The following is a 22,813-nucleotide window of genomic DNA, read 5'->3' as shown; positions in this document are numbered from 1 at the left end:
TGTGAATGAAGCTTAAATTAAATGTTTCCTGAACCCAATTACAATACAAGGTTTGCTCCTCTTTGACACTACCTCTTTGTGTATCCCATATAGAGAAATTCCCTGTTGTTCATCTGCCGAGCAGTCCCTCTTCTTGGTGTCACCATGTCCCTACTCTATATTGTAATTGCAGGACTGGGACTAGCCTCCATCTCAACAATAAACAAGGAGAAGAGCAGCAGTGACCCAGGAGACTGACCAATCGAAATGCACCATTTTCCAGGTGGTAGGACTGATCTGCTGGTGGGCACATGGCTCAGCCAGGATCAGGCCGAGGCATCCCTCACGTGTACTAAATAGATATTAAAAGAGGTTCTCTTTCCACTAGAATTAACAGTTATTAAGGATATCAGTTTGGGGCTCCCATTACATGGTTGAAAGTCTTTTTCAAAATGAAGCCAGGAGGGAACCCTACATTCTAACTACCACTTCTGCTCAAGATACAGTAACAGAGATTTGGATTTATGCTCTTGCCTCAAACAAACAAGGACAAAATATATGAAATAAAGATGTGTGGACTCTGAATACCAGGCAACAAAAGACAGTGATCCCCGAGACCTAAGAAACACACCGAACAAGCCCTACGACTGCTCTGCCTGGCTGGGTGGAGCTTCTAAGCCGTGACACAGGGAGAAGGAACCCGGGCAGGGACTGCGGTCTCCGCTGAGGAGACAGTGCCAAGGAATCCGGGAAAGCCGAGACGGTGCAAATTCACAGGGCAGAGGACCAGGGAGGAGACTGCTCCACAGAGCACTCCAGAGGTCCTCACATGGTCCACCTGTGTTGAGTCTTCGGTTGAGTACTAGTCAGTACATGCAGGAGGGGCAACTACCCAAAACCCAAACCAGGGAAAGAACCACTTGAAAGCCTAAAAGGAAACAACAGTAAGCAGTCACACAGGGCCAGGAACAAGTCCTGTTTCCACTGGCCAGAATGGAAAACATCATAATTCAGAGAATAACAAGTAGAGTACTCAGAAGAATTTTGCCCCAGTTGTGAAGATAAAGATAGCCCTTGACCAAATACCACTATGGTCCCACCTAAAAGAGCTTAAATCAAGACTCCAAAGAATTACACTGTTTCTAAGTAACTTTGCTGTATCCCAAAACAAAGCTCAAAAATATTTACAGGTACACAAAAATATCAGTAACAAACAAGGTAAAATTCACAATGTCTTATAGCCAATAAAAACTTACTAGGTATGCAAAGGAAAAGTGATCTATAAGGAAGAGAAAAAAAAATAACTTGTTGAAAATAACTCAAAAATGACACAGACGATAGTATTAGCAGACAAGAACATTAGAACAGTTATTACAAACATATTTCATATGCTCAAGAAGCTAAAAGAATGAACATATTAAAATGTGAAATATGTAAGAAATACTCAAAATGAAATTCCAAAGATGAAAGTTATAGCATTTAAGATGAAAAATACATCAGATGAAAACGGGCAGATTAGACACTGCAGAAGAAATAAATCAGAAAACTCTATTCAGCAACAGAACCTACAAAAAGAAAGAATGAAAAGAGAAAGAAAAGACTGAAAATGAAGCTAACACACACAGGAAAGCAAAACTGAGAAACAGGAAGAAAAATGTATGCAAACCTGGATCCAGCTATGCCTGAAGCTGATCTCTAGACTTTTCAATTACAGGAGCCAACTACTTAGACCAAATCTGAGTTAGGTTTGGTCACTCACAAAAATATACCCCCTCAGTATTAAAAGGTTCTTGTGAGCATCTGTGAGGCAACTGGCTTGTATACTCTATAACAGTAACAGTGCACAGAGATTGTTGACAAATGTTAGTTTACTATAAAAATTCCCACTCTTTGGGATACAATGATATACCCTCTCTTAAGCTTGAAAGCATCTGTAGGACAGCTGACACTGTACCAGTCTTCTCTATCTGGAAAGAAGGGAGAATAATGGCCCACCTTCGCAGAATTTCAAGAGTACCTTCTTATACAGGCTTATACCGTAGAGGCTGACTCAACAGACTCAGGCTCATGGTTATTCCAAAGTAGAAGTACAGAATGCACCTTGCATGGTCTACCTTTGCTTTTGAAGTTTAAGCTACCCTTCAGAGAGCACTCCTTTTCAGTAAAATAAAATGAAAAATGACCTAGGTGTACTTACCAAATTTTTAAAATACTTAATAGGATTTGTGTTTGGCATCCAGACAAATATTTTTGCAATCATCACAAAATATCCCTATTTAAATAAAATGAATGAATGCACATAAATACAGTCAGCTAATCTTTGACAAGCGAACAAAGGCAATACAATGAAGTACAGATAGCCTTCTCAACAAATGGTGGTGGGACATGTACATGCAAAAATAATGAATCTAGACCTTATACTCTCCACAAAAATTAACTAAAAATGAATCACACACCTAAATATAAAATGCAAAAAATGGTGATGACTTTTTCATGGATCATGAAAGAAATACCTGATAAGCTGGACTTAATTAAAATTAAAAACTGCTCTTGAAACCTGCTGTCAGGAAAATGAGAGGCCACAATCAGGAGGAAATATTTAGGAAAGACACATCTGATAAGGGCTGTTACCCAAAAATATACAAAGAACTCTTAAAATCCAACAATAAGAAAACAACCCATTTAAAAATGGGCCAAAGATCCTAACAGACACCTCACCAAATAAGGTAAACAGTGGCAAATAAGCACATGAAAGATGCTCCACATCCTATGCAAATTGAAAGGAGACTCCATGACACACCTATCAGGAAGGCCACAATTCAAGACACTGCCAACGCCAAATGCTGAGGGTATGGAGCAGCAACAACTCTCATTTGTGGCCAGCAGGAATGCAAAATGTTACAGCCACTTTGGAAAACAGTTTGTCGTTTCCTTTAAAAATTAAACATATTCTTGTCATATGATCCAGCAATCATACTCCTTGGTATTTACCCAAAGGAGCTGAAAACATATCCACAAAAAAAAACCTGCACATAGATTATTTATAGCAGCTTTATTCAGAATGGCCAAAACTTGAAAGCAACAAAAATGTCCTTCAGTAGGTGAATGAAGAAACTGGTGCATCCAGACAGTGTAATATTATTCAGCACTAAAAAGAAACCACCATCAAGCCATGAAAAGACATGGCGGAAACTTAGATGTGTATTACTAAGTGAAAGAAGACAATACGAGAAAGCTACATACTGTATGATCCCAACTCTATGACATTCTGAAAAGGTCAATCTATGGAGACAGTAAAAAGATCAGTGGCTGCCAGGGGTTGGCTGGGGGAAAGGAGGATGGATAGGCAGATCAGAGGATACTGGGGAGAGTGAAAATACTCTGTATAAACCATAATGATGGATAAATGTCAGTATACATTTGTCCAAGCCCACAGAATGCCTAATATTTGGGCAGTGAACCCTAAGAGAAACTACAAACTTTGGGTGATTACAATGTACCTGTGTAGTTAATCAATTCTCAAACTGTACCAGTCAGCTGGAGGAGACTGACAATGGGGGAGGCTAAGCACGTGTGGGCATCTGTAGGAAATTACCTTCCTCTTTATTTTGCTGTGAACCCAAATCTGCTCTAAAAAAATAGTCTTTTTTTAAAAAGTGAGTATTTTCTGTTCAATAAATTAAGTCAGGAATAAACACCTTACAATGTAATTGTTACAACAGTAACAGTCTTCAGTGTAATTTAGAAAGCTGTAGTCCTCTTTTTTCAATTGATAATTGAAACAGGAAAAGGTAACTCTAGAAAAACCAACTTCAGGGTCTGGTTTCAGTGTTAAGAATTCTATCATCTATTCACTCTGTAAGAACACATGCCAAATGCAGTTCAGTGATCAATAAATTTCTGTGTCAAGCACAACAATGGTAGTAAAAATAGCAACAAACGAATCACTCTCAAATAGAAGCAAATCTAATGCTGGATTCTCAATCCAGTTTTGTCTTTACTTGCAAAAGTCCCTTTACCTTTCTGGGACTCAATTTCCTCATCTGTAAAATGAGGCATTTAAAAATGGACTCCAAAATTTGGATGCAGAAGTCCACCTGGGGAATTTCATAGCCCCCAGGCTCTGATACACTTCTTGGCCACAATGTGGGGAACTCTAAAATTCCATGATTATACTCACTCTGGTTTAAAAACAAATTATGTAAAGCCAAGAATGAAGTCTGAAACATAGGTCTTTCTGAAGCTCTACTTAAAAGAAAAAAAAAAGATGTTTTTATGATTTAGGAAAATACAGTGATTATTATTATAAACGTCTAGAATTAAATGCTAACATTTTGTTGTATTTGCTTTAGATTCTTTTTTAATGAAAGAAATAAAATCATACAAATACAGCTGAAATCTTCTTTGGACCCTCCCTCATCATTCCCTCCCTAACTGCCCAGAAGCAAACATTTTCATGAGTTGGATAGGTATTTTTCTGGCCTATATTATGTTTTTACTGCTTTTTTTTCATTCAACACTGTTTTTTAATAGTCAATGTTTTGAGAGAGAGAGCAACGGCAAGAGGGGGAAGGGTAGACAGACAGAGAGAGAAAATCTCAAGCAGGCTCCATGCCTACTGCAAAACCTGACACGGGACTCAATCTCACCACCATGAGATCATGGCCTGAGCCGAAATCAAGGGTCAGATGCCTAACCAACTGAGCCACTCAGACACCTCTCAACCCTGGTTTTTAAACCAATTAATGCTGATAAGACAGTTAACTTATTCCACTGCAATCTAGTATTTGGTTCGTTCATTCACTTGGTCAACAAATATTTACTATTTACTAGTAAGTACTTGCTATGTGCCAGGCAGTTTGTCAGGCAGTCTAGATTCAAGAATGAACCAACCAAATAAAAAAACCTGTCCTCATGGAGCACACACTGTAAGGAAGGACACACAGTAAACACAGTTGAAATAACACACACAGGATGTTCAATACTGATAAATACCAAGAAGAAAAAAAAGTAAAGCAGGGAAAGAGGACAGCAAACATCTAGGCAGGGGTAGGCTTGCCATTTTAGTAGTACGGCCAGAGAAGTTTTCACTGAGAAGCCAACTTATAGTTAAAAAATGAAAGGAAATACGGGACTAGCTCTGGGGAAAGGCATTCTAGTTCTACGCAGAGGGAAGAGCAAGTACAAACTGGGAGTGGGCCTGGAACACATAAGGAGCGGTGAGGCGGCCAACCGGCCAACACACAGTGAACACAGGGCTGCGGGGGGGAGGGAGCGGGAGGGGTGACAGAACGGCCAGCCTCTGAGCTAATGAAAATAACCATCCACTGCTGCTTTAGCAATGGACATGCAGGTCTCTGCATTTCTGTGCCATCAGAAACAATACTGCAATAACCGCTCTGTGTATTTCCCCATGTGCACATACGACAAGAATGTTTGTGGGGTACACGTGCTTAGAATCAAATTACAACAGTAGAAGTATATGATAGTGCTCTCCAGGCTGGCTGCACCCAACTCTCACCCACCAGTTCACGGAGAGTTCCTGTTAGTACACACATGCACCAACACTTGGGACTGCGGGTCTCTTTAATTTCTGCCAATATAAGTCCCCAAGTAATACTACACTGTTTCATTTGCTCAGGCACATGAAGGCCTGTTTGGAAGCTCTCTATTCTGCTCTTGGCTTCATTTTTCTAACTGCACAATTTTAAGTTCTAGGAAATAAAACATAATTTATTTCTATTGCTCATTCAGGATTTCTCTTCTGTGAAGTGCCTATTTATTTTGCTGGCCCATTTTTTCCTGGGTTTCTTATTTATTATAGTTCTTTGCATATTTTGGATATAAATCCTATCAGTTATATATGTTTTCTATATGACAAATTATCTCCTCCCAGACTGTGCTTTCATTCATGGTGTCTTTTGACATACAGAAGTTTTTAAGTTTTATATATTCAAATTTATTAGGTTTCCCCCACCCCCAGATTTGTGCATTTTGTATTATTTAAGAAATCCTTTCCCACTTCAAGGTTGTAAAGACAGTCTCCTATAATTCATCCTAGGTTTTAAGTTTCATTTTTCATAGGAAGGTCTTTAACCCATCCAGAAAGTGCAGATACTGACATCTCAATCACTGAAGTGCCCTTCAGACCCTCAACATTCCTATGGGCTCCCTGTCTTCCTTGGACTAGTACAGCCTCACTACTGTGTTTAAGTATCCTTTCTGATTATGGGACTGAAGGTTTCCCTCTCACATTCTTGAGCTCTGCATAATTTTATCCAGCATTTTTACATATAAATTTATATCCTGTCCACAGATTTCTCACAAAGTTATATGGCATTACTTGCTGAATGTAAATATAAAAGAAACCTACCTTTGTCCAACTGCTCCTTAGAATAGTGGCTCTCTTTCCATCACCAAGTGCATTTCTAAAAAGAAAAAGAAAAAATATTCATTTTTATGCCTTTAATAAAGACATTATATATTGTGTATCTATTTGTACATCTTGAATTTTCCAGAAATAGCCTAGTTTAAACAATTTTTTTAATTTTCAAAAATCCATATATGTCCATTATAGGAAATTTGGAAAATACAGAAAAGTAAAACAACAGGAAAAAGTCACCTAGAGTCACAATCACAACTACCCAGAAATAACTACTTTTCTTATGTCTGAAGTTATTTCCTACACGTATCTTAACTACATCTATACCTAACTTGTTATTATTTGCATGGTTTTTCTGCACTATTTTTGCACATCAGCCAGACTTTTGATCTCCAAAAATATAACTCCCAGATCTTTCACACATCAGCTAAGTCACAGAGGACAGAGCATAAAAACTGAAATACAGATGGGAGTTAAGTTCAATACAATCGCTAACTCTCTTTGGGATTATTTAGGAAGTTATTAACCTCTCTAGCCGCTTTCTCATATGAAAAATGAGAGTGATAATTATAATTATTATAAGCCACTCATGACAATCTCACTCTCCTTTCCACTGACTAGTTTTGGAGTAGTTCTATAACCCAGTGCTGGCCAATGAGAGCTCAGAGGGCTCATCACTCTTAAAAAGAGATTACAAGGAACTTACACTACCAGACAGCAGTACCTTCTAAAAGACTATATACAGTTTAAAAAAAAAAAAAAAGTCTATCTAAAGACAGATGACCTGACCAACAGATTAGTACAAACAAATCAGAAATAGATGCTGACATACAGTCATCTGATCTACATGACAAACATGACCACTGCCATGCATGGAAAAAACATGTATTCTTAAGAAATACTGATGAGGCAACTAGACATTCATGTCCATCCTGAGCCCTGCCTCACACTAAATCCAAAAATCAACTCCAGGTGGACTATACATCTAAATATCAAAGTTAAAAAATCAAGGTTTTAAAAGAAACATAGAACATTTTGGTGATGTTAGAGAAAGCAAAGATTATAAACAGAACCCAAAAAGTGCTCATCCTAAAGGAAAAAACAGATACATGGTACTGTGTTAAAGTTAGCATCATCTGTTTGTAAAAACAAAACATCAAAAGTGAAAAGGCAAGCCACAGAATGTGAGAAGCTACTTGTAATACATATATTTGGTCAATGACTCACATCCAAAATAAAAATTTTTTAAAACCTAATGAATAAGACATTCAACTAAAAAGGGGGGGAAAAAAGATCCAAACAGGCACTTCACGAAAAGAGAGTATCTAAATGGTCAATAAGCACATGACAAGATGCTCAACTTAAATATCCTTGATCAACTTAAAGAAATGCAAATTAAAATCACAGCAACGTGTCATTACATACCCATCAGAATGTCTAAATGAAATGACACAAAATAATAAGTGTTAGTGAGAACGTGGAACTGAAACGCTCATATACTGCTGCCAGGAGTGTAAAATGATACAACCAGACAGGAAATTATGCAGGAAAGCTGCACGTAAGCATACCCTTGTCGCAGCAACTCCACTCCTTAACTATATTCTCAACAGAAATGAATACGTATGTTCACAATGATACTATCTGTAAAAGCCAAATACTAGAAACTACCCAAATGTCCATCAACATTAGAATGGATAAAATGTGGTATATTCATGCAATAGATGAACACTTTACAACTACATGCAACAATATGGATCTCAAAAACAATGCTGAATGCCAAACATAAAGGAGCACATATTATATGACTGTTTACATTGCACAAAAACAGACAAAACTAACCCGTGGCGTTGGAAGCTGGGATAGTAGTTATCCTGGGGGAGGAGGTGGGCAGACTGGGAAGAGGAACAAAGCGGACTGCTGGGGCTGATCTGGGTGTCGATCTTACAAATGTAAGGTGCTGGGACCTTAGACACGTAAAGTTTCAGAAAATTCAACCTATATACATATGAATTGTACACTTCAAGTACGTATAATTTTTTTTTTTTTTGAAGATTACAAGAGTCATTCTTTTGCTGGAGACTAGAATGTCCAGTTTAACCTCTGAATTACAGTAACCGGAGGAGGCAGCCTGAGGTCCAAGTCACACAGTGGGGCTAGAAAATCTCTAGGTCTTTGAGGACATTGTTGAGCCACTAAATATACAACCCTAGAGCCACATTCTTCTGGATTTCTTGAATGAGGTTAAGTTTTCTTCACCATTTAAACAGGGTTTTCTATTATTTGCAACCAAGTACATCATTATACAATGGCATACCTCATCTCCTCACTACTTCTCTCCCCCAGATACTTTTAACAGCTGCCTCTACTGTCACCAATTCCTCTCATCCCAACCCACTCCAACCCAGCATCCATTCCAAGCTTCTCACAGACAGCTCTCCCTAAGGGAACTAAAAGATGTTCTTATTGCTCAGTCTAAATTCCATTTGGCTTCTCAGCAACAACAAGCACTACTGGCCACTTTTGCTCTCTCTTGCTTCCATGATATCATGCTTCCAGTTTTCCTCTTACCTCTCTGGCCGCTTCTTAACAGTCTCCCAAGCAGGTTCACCGTACCTTAACTGGCTGCTATTTGTGTCCCTCAAGGCTCAGTCCTAGTTCTCAGTTCATCCTCACTCTAGACCAGTGGGTCTCAACCTTGGTTACACATGAGTACTATCTGGGCGGTTGCTAGAAGCCCAATTAATTAAAAATCTCTGGTTTGGGGATATTTCTCCCAAGCTTGATTCCAGGGCTCAATAAAAGTTGAGAACTCACTCCCCAAGCAACCTCACCCATATCTACAACTTCAAATGATCTAGGTTAACCACCCCAGAATGTGTCTCCTGCCCAAATCTTTCCCTGGAGTCCCAGACCCACTTAACTCATTGCTGATGTGACATTCCAACTGGGATCCTTCAAGGACACTTCAACTCAGGATGGCCAAGAGTGAAGTCAAGATCTACTTCCTACAAATTTATCTCTTCCAGTGATCTCAGTATTAAGGAGGGAGCCCATAATCCAAGTTTCTGCTAAAGGCAGAAACTTAATAGCTCCAAACACCAAACTATAAGCAACCTTTGTCCCTTCTACTTTCAAAATATCTCGAATCCTCCACTTCTCCATTTCCACTACCATACCCTGCTCCAAGCTACCATCATCTCTGGCCTAGAGTACTGCAACAGCCTCCTAACCCACATTCTTTCTGCATCCCCTCCAAACCCATTCTCCTCACTGCAACTAGATTGATCTTTTTAAAGTATTAATCACACCATCTCACCTCAATTTAAAATCCTTTACTCCCTTCTTGAGGCTTTTAAAGGCCCACAGTCTTAATGTAGCCTACAAGACCCTCCTTGGTCTAGCCCCTGACCACCACTCCCCTCTTCCGCTGTATTTAGGCCACCTGGCACACTATTAATTCCATGAATGCAACATCCTCCCTCTTACCACTGATCCGCTATCTACAATATGGGAACTGTGTCTGTTTTTGCTCATTTCTGACATACCTAGAAGCAGAACTCCAATCACACTGGCTGAATCAATGTTGAATGCTATTGTTATTATAATTAACATGACATACAATCACATATGTTGTAAATACTACATGCATCAGTGTGCATGTATATAAATACATAAAAGCATGAACATATTTTTACATTTACTAGCACATGACCATGTCCTCCTACTAAAACAAAGTGGCCATGGTAAATTACATGGGGTTACTGTTCATCCAACCTAGTACAGCCTGAAACCTAAATACTCTGGAGGGCAGGTACACCTTTCGGAATAGCAATACCCTGAACAATACATCTCTGAAAACAGGCAAACTCAAGAAATGCAAATGGCTACTTACTCTTGAAGACTGTGTGACATAATGGTTAGAGCACTAAACAGAGGGTAAGAGAGAGCCCCAGCCTAGACAATCCAACTGAATACATGTTACATGGCAAAATGTTATTTCTCCAGCCCCCTCACCTATTTCTTCATATACGATATGCTGCATTTTGCCCTGAAACGTTAGCAATGAATACGTATTTCCCCTCCTCTAGCTTCCATGTAGATTTGCTAGATTATTTCTGAGCTATCTCCTTCCGTAGCCCTAACCTTTTCCCAAAGATGAATAATAACTACCTAATGAAGGGGGAGGGGCACTAATTGTATTGGCATAGCCTCTTTTTTTCTTTGGAATCTTTTATTGAACACCTTCATAAAACCAGATTCGTTTTTCCTCCAACCTGAAAGTTGACAAACGTCCCCATAGCCTTCTGTCTATGATCATGGGTGAACTAAACAAGTCACTTGGCTATGAGGCTATCCCAATTAGGCTCTATTCTTTAAAAACTGTACCAGCTTTAGTGGTGAGACTGGATCACATTTGCCTGTCTTCTGTTTCATCTCTTAACTGATTCTGGCCTCGGGAGGGAAAAGAGATGCTAGTTACTGACTCTCTCAAATCACAGTATAGGTAAGGACTTTGCAAGACATAAAAGGATTATCACTTTTTTTTCTTAATTATAAGTCATCACTATCAAGGACTGACCAGACCAACAAAGAAATAGTAATACTCCTCCTCAAGTTCCTAGATCTTACAACGAAGCAGCAAAAGCAGGATTCAGATTAACTGTCAGTCTCTGCCAAATATGCAGTGACTGATAACCATGAACTGAATAAACACATACATTTTATATCAAAAGTTAGCATCTGGAATTAAGATTATATAAACTCTTTAAGAAAAATCAGCAATTTATCTACAGATATTCTTGTGCCTGAATGTAAAACATAGGTAAAAGGATAATCATTACAGAGCTGTATGTCATTTTTTAACTAGAAATCATTTATATTATTTTTTTTAATGTTTTATTTATTTCTGACAGAGAGACAGCATGAGCAGGGGAGGATCAGAGAGAGAGGAAGACACAGGATCTGAAATAGGCTCCAGGCTCTGAGCTAGCTGTCAGCACAGAGCCCAATGTGGGGCTCGAACCCATGCACCATGAGATCATGACCTGAGCCGAAGTTGGACGCTTAACCGACTGAGCCACCCAGGCGCTCCTAGAAATAATTTATATTCTAATACAAACTGACCAAAGCATGAGTAATCCATTTTGTAAAAGACTATGGAGCCATGAACATAAACAAAGGTGTATGTCTATATACACTGATATGCAACAAGCTCCAAGATTTAAGTATTGGGGGGGAAAAAGTACAACAGTGTGTACAGTGTGTTCCTATGTTAAAAAAATGTATATATATACATATGTATGCAAATGTATATGCACATTACACTGAACCAAATGAAACTGCCTATATTCTGACTCATAAAAATGGCAACCATATTTGATTCAACATAAGTGATTATATAGGCATAAGACATTAGGAAAATAGAAAAGGATCTGAAAAGAGGAATGAGGGCAGGGGTCTGAGCTTGGCAAGAGCTTTCAGTTTATTCTTTTGTACTTAATGATGTGCATTTATTACTGCCTTTTAAAAAGCAGGTGAACCACAAAGATTGAAAAAATAAATTCAAAAGCTTCAAAAGCAAATTCAGTAGCTTGTAAAAATAAAGAGCCTGCAAAAGAAAGAGAGCAGCGTGAGCAATAATCTAACAAACCAAGACACTCAGAGTGATGCTCCACACACATGGTAAGATGTTTTTTACACAGGCTCCACGCCCAACGTGAGACTCAAACTCACAACCCCAAGATCAAGAGTCACACATGTTCTACTGACTGAGCCAGTCAGGCACCCCACACTAGGATTTTTTTCTATTCTCGTAGGAACCTACAATTGGCTTGATTTATGCCTCTGGCCTCAGAGAAATTCAGAAAAACACAAAACAAAAACAAAAAACTTGAAGTCACTTAAAAGTCTATCTTCCTGTTACTAATCACAAGTTGGATCTAACAGAAAATGTATTATGATGGGTAATTAAATACTGAAGGTCAAAGTAAACACTAAGTTTAAAGTTCCATAATTTTCCAAAGCAAATTAAAAAAACATCCAAGGCTAAACTTTCCCTTTCTCCAATTACAGTTCCCCTTATACAGTTTATCACATCCCATCAAAGATTGCAGATTTCCTCATGTGAGTACCAGAAGGAAAGAAACAGTAAGGAGGCACAGACTAATCATATAACTCACATAAGTACTATAACTACAGAAGCCGTAGATATGCCTAGCTGCTTTTTCTAGATTCTCTTTTAAACCAAAAATACCTGATTACTTCAATTAAAACTATTACTCTATAATGCTCTGTAACTGCCCAATCATATTTGAAAAGCAAACTTCCAGAAGACATGAATAAAAGGACAGCTCAGCCACACCAGGCATTTTGGGGTACACTGCACAGTCCTGAGCCTGAAGTATTCAGCAGATGCTGTGGCAGGAGGTAGAGTATTTCCACACACACCGCCCTGCTCACCCCAACCCCGTTCCACGATTTCCCAAGTACGATATCCGCAGACCTGGAGGTGCACACATCTGATGAATGGGAAGGGTTCAGGTGGGCTCTTGGCCTCACCTACGTTCACAATTTGATCTGATCGGATTTACAAACTGATCTGATTTACAAACCACACCACCACCACTTTGACCGTTTCTGAATGAAGCATTTTCCCTACATGCCTCACCTCTGACTCGCCACCACTGGTCTTAAAATACTTATCCTCGTCTTTCAAGATTGCTTTTCACTTATTTTATCCTTGATGTTTAGGGAACGCTGCTTTTTTCTTTTTTCATCTTATCACGTGCATTTTTAATTTCACTATATCACTTTTTATCACATGTTTCAAGTATACATAAAAGTACAGAGAGTAACATTAATATAGGCAACACCCAAGTACCAGCTTAGCAAGATCTTCACATTTTGCCATATTCACTTCAGATCTTTTTGCAGAACTTGTTACAGTTGACATCCACTGTGTACCATGTTTCTTATCTCCGATCCTTCTTCCTCCTTCCCTCCCCAGAGAGAGCCACTCCCCTGGTATTTAACATGCCCATGCATTTAAAAAAGTTTGAATACATACTATTTAATAACTGTGGATATGTAAGTCATTTTGCATATTTTGAACATTATATAAATGGTGTCATACCATACAAGTCATTCTGCAACTTGCTTTTTCACTCAACATTGTCATCATTTTAACTGCTATATAAAATCCCATTGTATGAATATACCATCATTTGTTTATCCATTCCCCCACTGATAAGACATTTGAGTTGTTTCCATTTCTTTACTCTTACAAACAATGCTATCGTGAAGGCTTGCACGTATCTTCTTGGGGACACATCTGAGTTTGGAGGATATGAGCCTAGAAGTGGGCTGCAGAGTATGCACATCTTCACCTTGCCAAATTGTTGTCCAAAGTGATTGCACCAATTTACATTTTCTCCGGCGGAGTACGCAAGTTTCTTTTGTTCCACATCCTCTCAAACACTTGGTATTATGAAGTTTTTAAAATTTTTGTCAATCTGATGGACATGAAAAAAAGACTCACAGTTTGTAATCAGCATGTCCTACAAGGATATTCGTGTTTATTGACTATATGAACATTTATTTTTAATTTTCTTTTCTGCTTTTACATCACTCTTCGATTCTACCATCACCTTTCCATGGGGATTAGTCATACAGACTCTGCATCCAGGCTGTCTGGGTTTAAATTCTGGCTCCATCACACCCACCTAGTATCTGAGGACACTTTGCTTGACCTCTCCCTTCCTGTTTCCTCATCTATAAAGACTCAGGAGCACCCACCTCACAGGGACGTGGAGGGCTGTTGAGCTCTTGAGCTCATGCGCATAAAGTGCTCAGCACAGTCCAGGGGGTTGGATGCTTTACCCCGTGTCCCACAGCTCCTCAGCCAGATTCCCAGGACAGATCTACTGAACCTCAGATGTGAGAGCCTTAAAACATCTCAACCGTGGCAACTCAGCTAAAGGGCACGGGTCCTTCTGCTGTCAATGGCATGAGTGAATCACTGGCAACATGTTCATTTCTCAAGTCACACTATCTACACTATTCACTTGGTCAGGAGTGAGACATACTGTGGACTCAGAAAACATCCCTAGGTTACTGAGCAAGTCATGTAAACAATGGGCGAGAAGGTGGGAAACACCAACAAACCTGTGTGGCACAATGTTTCTGACATCACTTTGGCATCCAGTACATATAGGTGATCACGTAAGAAGGAAATGCTGCTGACCTGCCTCTAGTGAAAACTTAGATGGTGTCGAACCATAAGCTAGACCATCAGGAAGTAGGTATGCACAACCCTGCTCTTGACCTTTACCTCACCAGGCTACCTGGCTTCTATACTTCTACTTCGATGTACCTCATTTGCAGTACAGTTTTAAGAGGATCCTCCTTGTGTGTCTAGCATTCAACCCTAATGAAAGAGGGCAGAAATGCCCTGGCTGACCTCTCAGCTCTCGGAGCTCCCCTATGCAGAGCGGATGACCTTTAGCCCAATCAACATTTCGATTTTCACAAGAGGCTAGCCAAGTTGCCAACCTATTCATCTTGAAAGCACACAGATTCACCATCAAACAGCATAGGATATCTGCAATTCTGGACCTAGCCAGATGCAATAACCTAAGGCCATTTGCAGCTCATTTCTTGTCAGAACCAGTTGAGGACAGTGGTATTGATGGAAGACTGTGTCAAGCCCATCCATTCCTCTAGTCTAGATAGCCTCGGTTTATCCACGGCTTAAGCCATCTAAAAGCTGCATAACGTTAATACAGCGGTATTCTCCGAGGTGGTTGGATTACTGGTGATTTTTATTTTCTTCTTTTTAAACTCTTGTATTTTCCAAATTTTCTACCATGAGAATGTGTTCTGTTTATAATAAAAGAAAAACAAATGTTATTTTTAAAAGCTACATACTTGGAACATACTCTCTTCCCCACTCCCATCCTCCCGTACCCCAATGTAAGCACTGTAAGTAAAAAATCATCGAACTCTCTGCTTTCATCCATAAACTCCACAAAAAAACTTGTGAAACCCAAAACTGCACTTTCAGGGAGGCTTCAGCTTTGACAGGAAAGTTGTGGAGGTTCTCCTCTGTCTATCACTCAATGCATGTTCCTTGTAAGCCACCTAAGAAAGTTCTTCCAGAACTTTCATCAGAGAAATTGTTTCACCTAAATAACTTCTGTCCCCCTCCTCCATTGACAGCGAAAAATCTCATGTAACTTGTCAGGTTTTCTCCTTTTATCTTGGCAACAGAAAGGTCAAGCACAAATATGAATTATAACTAATAACTGTGTAGGACTTTATGCCTATGCAGCTTTACACTGAGGATCCCTAGCTCTAAACTGGCTTTTTAGTTTGTTTTGTTGTGCTTATAATATACTTCTACTGAGTGGATATATTCCTGAAGCCATTCTACACCCACCTTATAGTAAGGCAGGACATAACTAAATGTAGTAACATAGGGGCGCCTGGGTGGCTTAGTCGGTTAAGCGTCCGACTTTCGCTTAGGTCATGATCTCGCGGATCGTGGGTTCGAGCCCCGCATCGGGCTCTGTGCTGACTGCCAGCTCAGAGCCTGGAGCCTGTTTCAGAGTCTGTGTCTCCCTCTCTCTCTGACCCTCCCCTGTTCACGCTGTCTATCTTTCTCTCTCCTAGAAATAAATAAAAATTAAAAAAAAAAAAATTTTAAATGTAGTAACATACACTCTTCAATACTAATGCTTGTAATGTATAACCTAAAATTTTTAATTGAGTGACAATAAAATCATGTCCCAGTGTCAACAATCTTTCTCAACTAATACATAAAATCTCAATGCAACATAAGAAAATAAGACTGAATCATGTAAGAAATTAAAGGGATTAATTTTTATTTCATTCTCATAGTTAAACCATTAAATGTCTTTTCTTTCTTCCACTTACAAATCAGATTTACTTAATTTTTTTATATTCAAGATACAGGAAAGAAATAGCAAAGATTCTTCCTGAATTATAAAGATCAGTTAAAGTAGCAAAAGGAAGTAATACAGGAACGCTTGAGATTCTCTCTCTCTCCCTCTCTCTCTGCCCCTCTCCCACTTGTGCTGGCTTTCTCTCTTTTAACTTTTAAAAAAAGGAGGTGACATAGGTATTATAAACACAGATTTTGATACCATCAGATAAGATATGTGTTCAAATCTTAACATCACTACTCACTAACAGTATGAGTCCCCCCCAAATTTAAATGTGGAGAATAACATTACCTATTAAGTATTGTGAGAATTAAGAAACACAGGTAAAGTACTTAAAATAGCACCTGTTTTCCACTCAAGCAAGAGCTGTTGCTGTCATTGTTATTCTATATAAAGCCTATAGAGTCCCTTTAACTATTTAACTATTTCTGCCAAAACTACTGAAGGATTTTCCTGCATATGGGCAAAACAGAAATATTTCTCAAAAATGGGTAGTTAACAGCTCAGTGACTGGGGTACTCTGACCAACTTACCTAAACTGTCCAGTGCGAAGAAAACAAAGAGCTCGGTTACCATAAAGAAGGTGATTTTCGGGTCTTTAAAAGAAATAATGTTTAGTCAGTAAAGTACATTACATACGAAACAACTAAAAAGCACACAGAAAACATATAAGGCATGAAAAATTTTTCAAAAACATTACATATATGTGGCAGAGCAGAAGGAATATAGGATTTGGAGGCTTGATTGGCTAAGTCCTGGTTCCTTCACTTCCTACCACAGTAACTCTGTTCCTACATTTCCCTGTATTCAAAATGTTCTATTATTTCTGCCTAGCTCATAGAGATGCTGAGGAGATAAATTTTTAATGAGGCATATTAAAAAGTTAGCAAACCACAAGTGTGGTATAGGTGTAAAGGACAGAATTATATTAAGTCAGGACTATACAATTTTAACAAAGAACTCTGGAAGTCTGTAAACTGCAACAATAATTTAAATAGATTCATTTCAAATTTTGTCCTTTCTAGTTTTATCTGTTTCTTTCTTCAGAACAGAGCCTTACAGACGTGGTGTGCTACCTTGATTCACTCACTCCCTGTGGAGGTGGGCAAGGCAGGAAAGAAGGTAGCTGTCTACAACACATCCTCCAAAGGCTGCTACAATACTAGGTGGCCCAGCTAACATGTCAGTAGGAACCAAGTGAGTTGCACATGCAGGAATGTTACAAAATTCTAGCAGCTACGCAAACAAAAGATGAGGGGTAGAAAGGACACACATATTCTCTCAACAATCCCAACTATTATCCTTTAAAAGGGTTGAAAGCAAAACTTCCTAAATGGGAATTTTTAATGTGAATCTTAAGTATTAGTAACTAACCCTTTTTGATCAGTTAACAGTCTGGAAGGTATCAGCTAAAGGCATAAAGAGAACAAGAAAAAAGAGATGACCCTATAGTGGAAAGCCTGAGAAAATGGGGCAGGGTAGAAGTCATAGTCACAATCCTACCTGACTTGCTTGAATTCTACTGCTTGGTTAAGTTCATCGACCCAGGCCATCCCTAATCCTCCTAATGCCCAAGGGTGAGAACATCTATTCTACTTGGCAAACTGAAATTACTCTCTAATTCTTTGCCTTGTTTTTACTTCTCCTGACTAGCATTCTAACTTGATCTGCCATACAAAAAGGATCTCATTGTTCCATTTTGCTCTTACCTATATTCAATGGCTCTGGTGTAATAGATAATAGCTATATCAAATCTTTCTTTTGAAAACTCTTCATTTCCTTTCATTTTCATTAGTTCTCCTTGCTGAGAAACCAAGGTGAAAGAAGACTCATAAATTAAGTGCAAAGGCAATCAAGAACCCAACATCTACGAAAAACAGCTCTAAGTTTTTGTCACTGACAAGAGAAATAACCTGGGGGGTTATTTATGTAGAAAATGAGAGTGGAATACCCAGTATGTTGGTATATGTATTTAAATAAACCTGTCTCTGACAATCCAATGCTAACTTTGTTAAAGGAATATTAAAAAGTAAACAAAACCACATTATGAATAACTACTGATTAATCCCCTGTGTAAAGTATTTGGTAGGCCCGCTTTTAAATATACATACTGAGCCTGCCACAAGGAAGGGAAAAAAGTAGATGCAAGGTAAATTTTTAAGTTAGAAAATGTGACATTATTCAGGGGCACCTGGGTAGCTCAGTCGATTGTCCAACTCTTGATTTCAGTTCAGGTCATGATCTCACTATTCTGTGAGTTCAAGCCCTGTATCGGGCTCTGTGCTAACAGTATGGAGACTGCTTGGTATTCTCTTTTTCCCTCTCTCTGCCCCTCTCCTGCTTGTGTACTAGCATGCATGCACTCTCTTTCTCTCTCAAGTTAAATAAACTTAAAAAAAAAAAAAAAAGAAAATGTGGGCATTATTCAATAACCTAAGTGCCAAAAAAACCCCAATGTATAAATCAGTAATATATAGGCAATGTTGAATAAATAGATTAATTGCCAAAAAATGAAGCAGCGAAATGAGCAAGAATGAAATCAAAGACCCTCCAGATACAACTGAAACTTTTCACTTCATGTATACACTTTCAAAATAAACAGATTAAAATAAACTGGATCATATAAATGGCTTTAATTAGTGGATTAAATAGAACATTAAATATTTTCCTTTATCTTTCTTTAAAAATTTAATTACATCTTATTTACTGGGGCACCCGGCTGGCTCAGTTAGTAGAGCATGTGACTTTTGATTTCAAGGTTTAAGTTTGGGCCCCAAACTGGGTGTAGAGAGTGCTTAAAAATAAAATCTTGAGATGAGCACTGGGTGTTGTATGTAAGCCAATTTGACAATAAATTATATTTTTAAAAAATCATATTTCCTAGGACTGAATTCTATGATATGTGAATTACATCCCAATAAAGCTATACCAAAGAAAATCACATTTCCTCAACTAATTAAAAGCCTTTCAATTTAAAAAAAAAATCAAATTTGAATTTTCAATTAACTCTTAATACGTACAATTTGATGTTTATATTATTCAACATTATACAAATTCAACTTAATAAATATATATCTTTAAAATATATATATAACATTAGAATATTCTGATCAAGATGTTGTTTTCCTGTTCCAAAACAATAAATATTCCAATTAAATTTTATTAAACCTGTTAATGAATTTTAAAGTATTTTTTTGTGTGCTGACAGTGTAATTGAACTTTCTTTGAATGTCAGTAAAAGTTCTAACAGATAAATCTTAAAATATACTTACAAGTAAATATTTATTCTCACCTCTATACACTCCGCACAAGTTTGAGTTTTAAATTCTTCAAGCAAATTGCAGTTTTCTGTTATGACTTTAGTTATGTGATACTTGTCTAAATTTTATTTTTAGGGGAGAGTGAGAAAACAAATTGGTGCTGTTAATGTTCTAAAATGTAGGCTATGTAAGTCAACCCATAAAGTCAATTAATTATTATATCAGCTAAATTACATGTGTCTTGTAATCTTTTACATGTACCAAATAATATAACTTAAAATACACAACTGATAAAATGTTTTAGAACACATTATATTCATTGCTTACTGTGAATATCATCTGTTTTATATCTAGCATAAAAAAAAAGCACTTATTATTATATTAGTTCTATTTGTAGTTAAAACAAATGTCAGTCATGATATTCCAAATAGGCCTCATAATTACTCAAGTCAGTTCCATAAACATTACTGAACACCTATGGTGTACCTGGCACAATGTTCAATAAAAATGAATATCTAATGACAAAAACCTGGAAAGTTCTCTAAAATGTATTTAACGTAACAAATAATTTTAAACCTCTTAATTCAACATTCTGACTCTCACGAATGAAATGTTAAAATAAGATGTTTTCTGAAATACTAGTCTTTTAAAAATTTAATAAACTAATTAAAACACAGTAGGTAATAACCAAAATTATGTTAAAAGTATACCACAGACCTTATTTTCTGTATTTTTAGCTGTTCTATAAAAAATATTTTTTTAAGTGGTAATAATTTTACCCTACAAAATCACAGTTAAGCCTCTAGCCAAACACATACATTTCCAAGGTGAAACAAGAATGTAAAATCCAAGACTTCAGAAAGAATTTTGAAAGGTCACCAAATAAAGTAATTAATAAGAGATCAAGGAAAATTACAGCATAAAAACCTAGGCTCTGAAATCAGGGAGTCTTGACTTCTCACCCAGGTTCTACTACTCACTAGAGCAGAAATATCACTTAGCCTCCCAAAGTGTTAGTTGGCTTGTTTCTAAGATCAGGACACCGCAGCTACCCTAAGACAGCTACTGTGAGAGAGAGGGTGTTGGAACCAAGCCCACACGGGCACCCAATGGGATACTGGTCCTCTACTTCTACCATGAAATCTACCCTATGATCCAAGGCCTCCAGAACAGTGAGGAGAACCACCTCTATCAATGTAATACAGCCCAGTATCCAATATCAGAAAACCCATGTTTAAGCTTAATTTCTCTCTACTACTTACATAAACAGTAGAAAATTTGACCTCTGCTCAGTGGTGATGGCAAATTACCAGTCATCATTAACTAAAGAGCCAAATACTTTCTGCTTCAGGATCCCTATAACTATACTATAAAAAAATTGCTAACATTCAAAAGCTTTAGAGAAACTTTCACAAAGTAAATAAATATATAAGGCAGTTTCATCATACAAAGACTGATAGAGCCATCAGGGAAATGAAAACTATAATCTCAGCTCTTATTTATCTTTTGAATGAGTATGAGAATATATGTAGTGCCAGTTGTGGTCTTTTTTTGGGGTATTATATATAATAACTTAATGGCATTCATTAGGTAGGATTTTTAGAAGTATGATGTCATAAAAATCATTAAGACAGGAAATACAAAAGAATAAAACTAACTACAAGCTTAAAGTTCTCTTATTCAGTCTTTTCTCCTACAAAAGAAAAACATTTTTTAAAATCCTAAGAAAGGGATGCCTGGGTGGCTCAGTCGGTTAAGCACCCAACTTTGGGTCAGGTCATAATCTCATGGTTCATGAGTTCAAGCCCCGCATGGGGCTCTGTGCTGATAGCTCATAGCTGGGAGCCTGCTTTGGATTCTGTGTCTCCCTCTCTCTCTGCCCGTCTCCTGTTTGTGCTCTGTTCTCCCTCTTTCTCTTTCTCAAAAATAAACATTAAAAAAAAAATCCTAAGATAAATAAACACACATTTCATTTTCCCAAATAATTCCTTTAAAAATGGAGTCAAGAAACAATTTAATGCATGTATACTTACACTCAGTGAAGAAAATACTTAACATCGGCCAACAATTGTCAACTGCTCCTAACTTAGGTAGAATTGTTACATCACCTGTGTATTTCACCCAATTCAAAGCTTCTTCCATTGCCAAGATTTTCTGTACCAAAAAGGAGGATAAACAATGTGACTTGGATATTAATTCCAAATTTACATGTGGCACCATATACATAACATATAGTATTTTAGGTTCTTAATACAAAATTAAATAATCTCATATTTTCATTATACTAGCACACAACTTAGAATAGCTGGACCCCAATATAAAAGTTAACAGATGCTATGGACTCACATATGTTACATCTTCAAGTAACCTCAGGCCACCCTCACAGAACAGGATGCTGCTTCAATGATTAACAGACCTGGAAGTTGAGGTTTACAACCTGGCCAAAGGCTGCTCTGTGCAGCACGAGTACAATAACAGAAGGTGAATAAGAGGTCTCCGATCTCATCTAAACTAGGACTTTCACCCTTACCATAATGTTAAAGGTACAGAGATTAAAGTTCATGAAAGAGACTGCGTATTTAAAAATATTTTTGAAGGGCGCCTGGGCAGCTAAGTTGGTTAAGTGCCCGACTTCGGCTCAAGTCACGATCTCGTGGTTTGTGAGCTCAAGCCCCGCACTGGGCTCTGTGCTGACAGCTCAGAGCCTGGAGCCTGCTTGGGATTCTGTGTCTCCCTCTCTCTTTGCCACTCCCCCACTCACACTCTCTCAAAAATAAACATTTAAAAAAAGGTTTTTTAAATTTTTTAAGTTTACTTATTATGAAAGAGAGAGAGAACACACACAAGTAGGGGAGGGGTAGAAAGAAGAAGTCCCAAGCAAGAGCTGCACAGTCAGCAAAGAGCCCGATGTGGGGCTCGAACTCACAAACCGTGAGATCATGATCTGAGCCCGGATCAAGAATTGGATGCTTAACTGACTAAGTCCCCCAGCACTCTGGGACTGGGTATTTTAAATGGTCTGTGGCAAACAGAATAAGGAGATAAACAACAGGAGAAAAGCACAGCTGCTCAAATGAGCACTCAGTGCAAAGATCTTCACAAAGAGTCAGGAGTTCACAGGAATGTTATTTGTACATCTAGTACAAAATGACCTCAGGGGCACCTGGGTGGCTCAGTTGTTCAAGCATCCGGCTTTAGCTCAAGTCATGATCTCACAGTTTGTGAATTCG

General features: G+C 38.0%; 1 protein-coding gene across 1 annotated transcript in view; it reads right to left on the bottom strand.

Annotated features, from left to right (window-relative positions):
• TTC3 (tetratricopeptide repeat domain 3) overlaps positions 1-22,813 on the bottom strand; it is a 118,726-nt gene that overhangs the window by 87,436 nt on the left and 8,477 nt on the right. The window contains exons 7-11 of the mRNA XM_039227958.1: positions 21,617-21,737; positions 19,616-19,701; positions 18,033-18,127; positions 16,857-16,919; positions 6,353-6,407 (exon numbers count right to left, since the gene is read on the bottom strand). Of these exons, the coding sequence (XP_039083889.1) occupies positions 6,353-6,407; positions 16,857-16,919; positions 18,033-18,127; positions 19,616-19,701; positions 21,617-21,737 (420 nt within the window). The remainder of the gene's footprint in view (positions 1-6,352; positions 6,408-16,856; positions 16,920-18,032; positions 18,128-19,615; positions 19,702-21,616; positions 21,738-22,813) is intronic.

This window comes from Hyaena hyaena, unplaced genomic scaffold (genome assembly GCF_003009895.1).
Source record: "Hyaena hyaena isolate Hyena2069 unplaced genomic scaffold, ASM300989v1 scaffold_2, whole genome shotgun sequence".
NCBI lineage: Eukaryota > Metazoa > Chordata > Mammalia > Carnivora > Hyaenidae > Hyaena > Hyaena hyaena.
The sequence above is the reverse complement of the archived record's forward strand: the minus strand, read 5'-3'. Positions and strand labels throughout refer to the sequence as shown.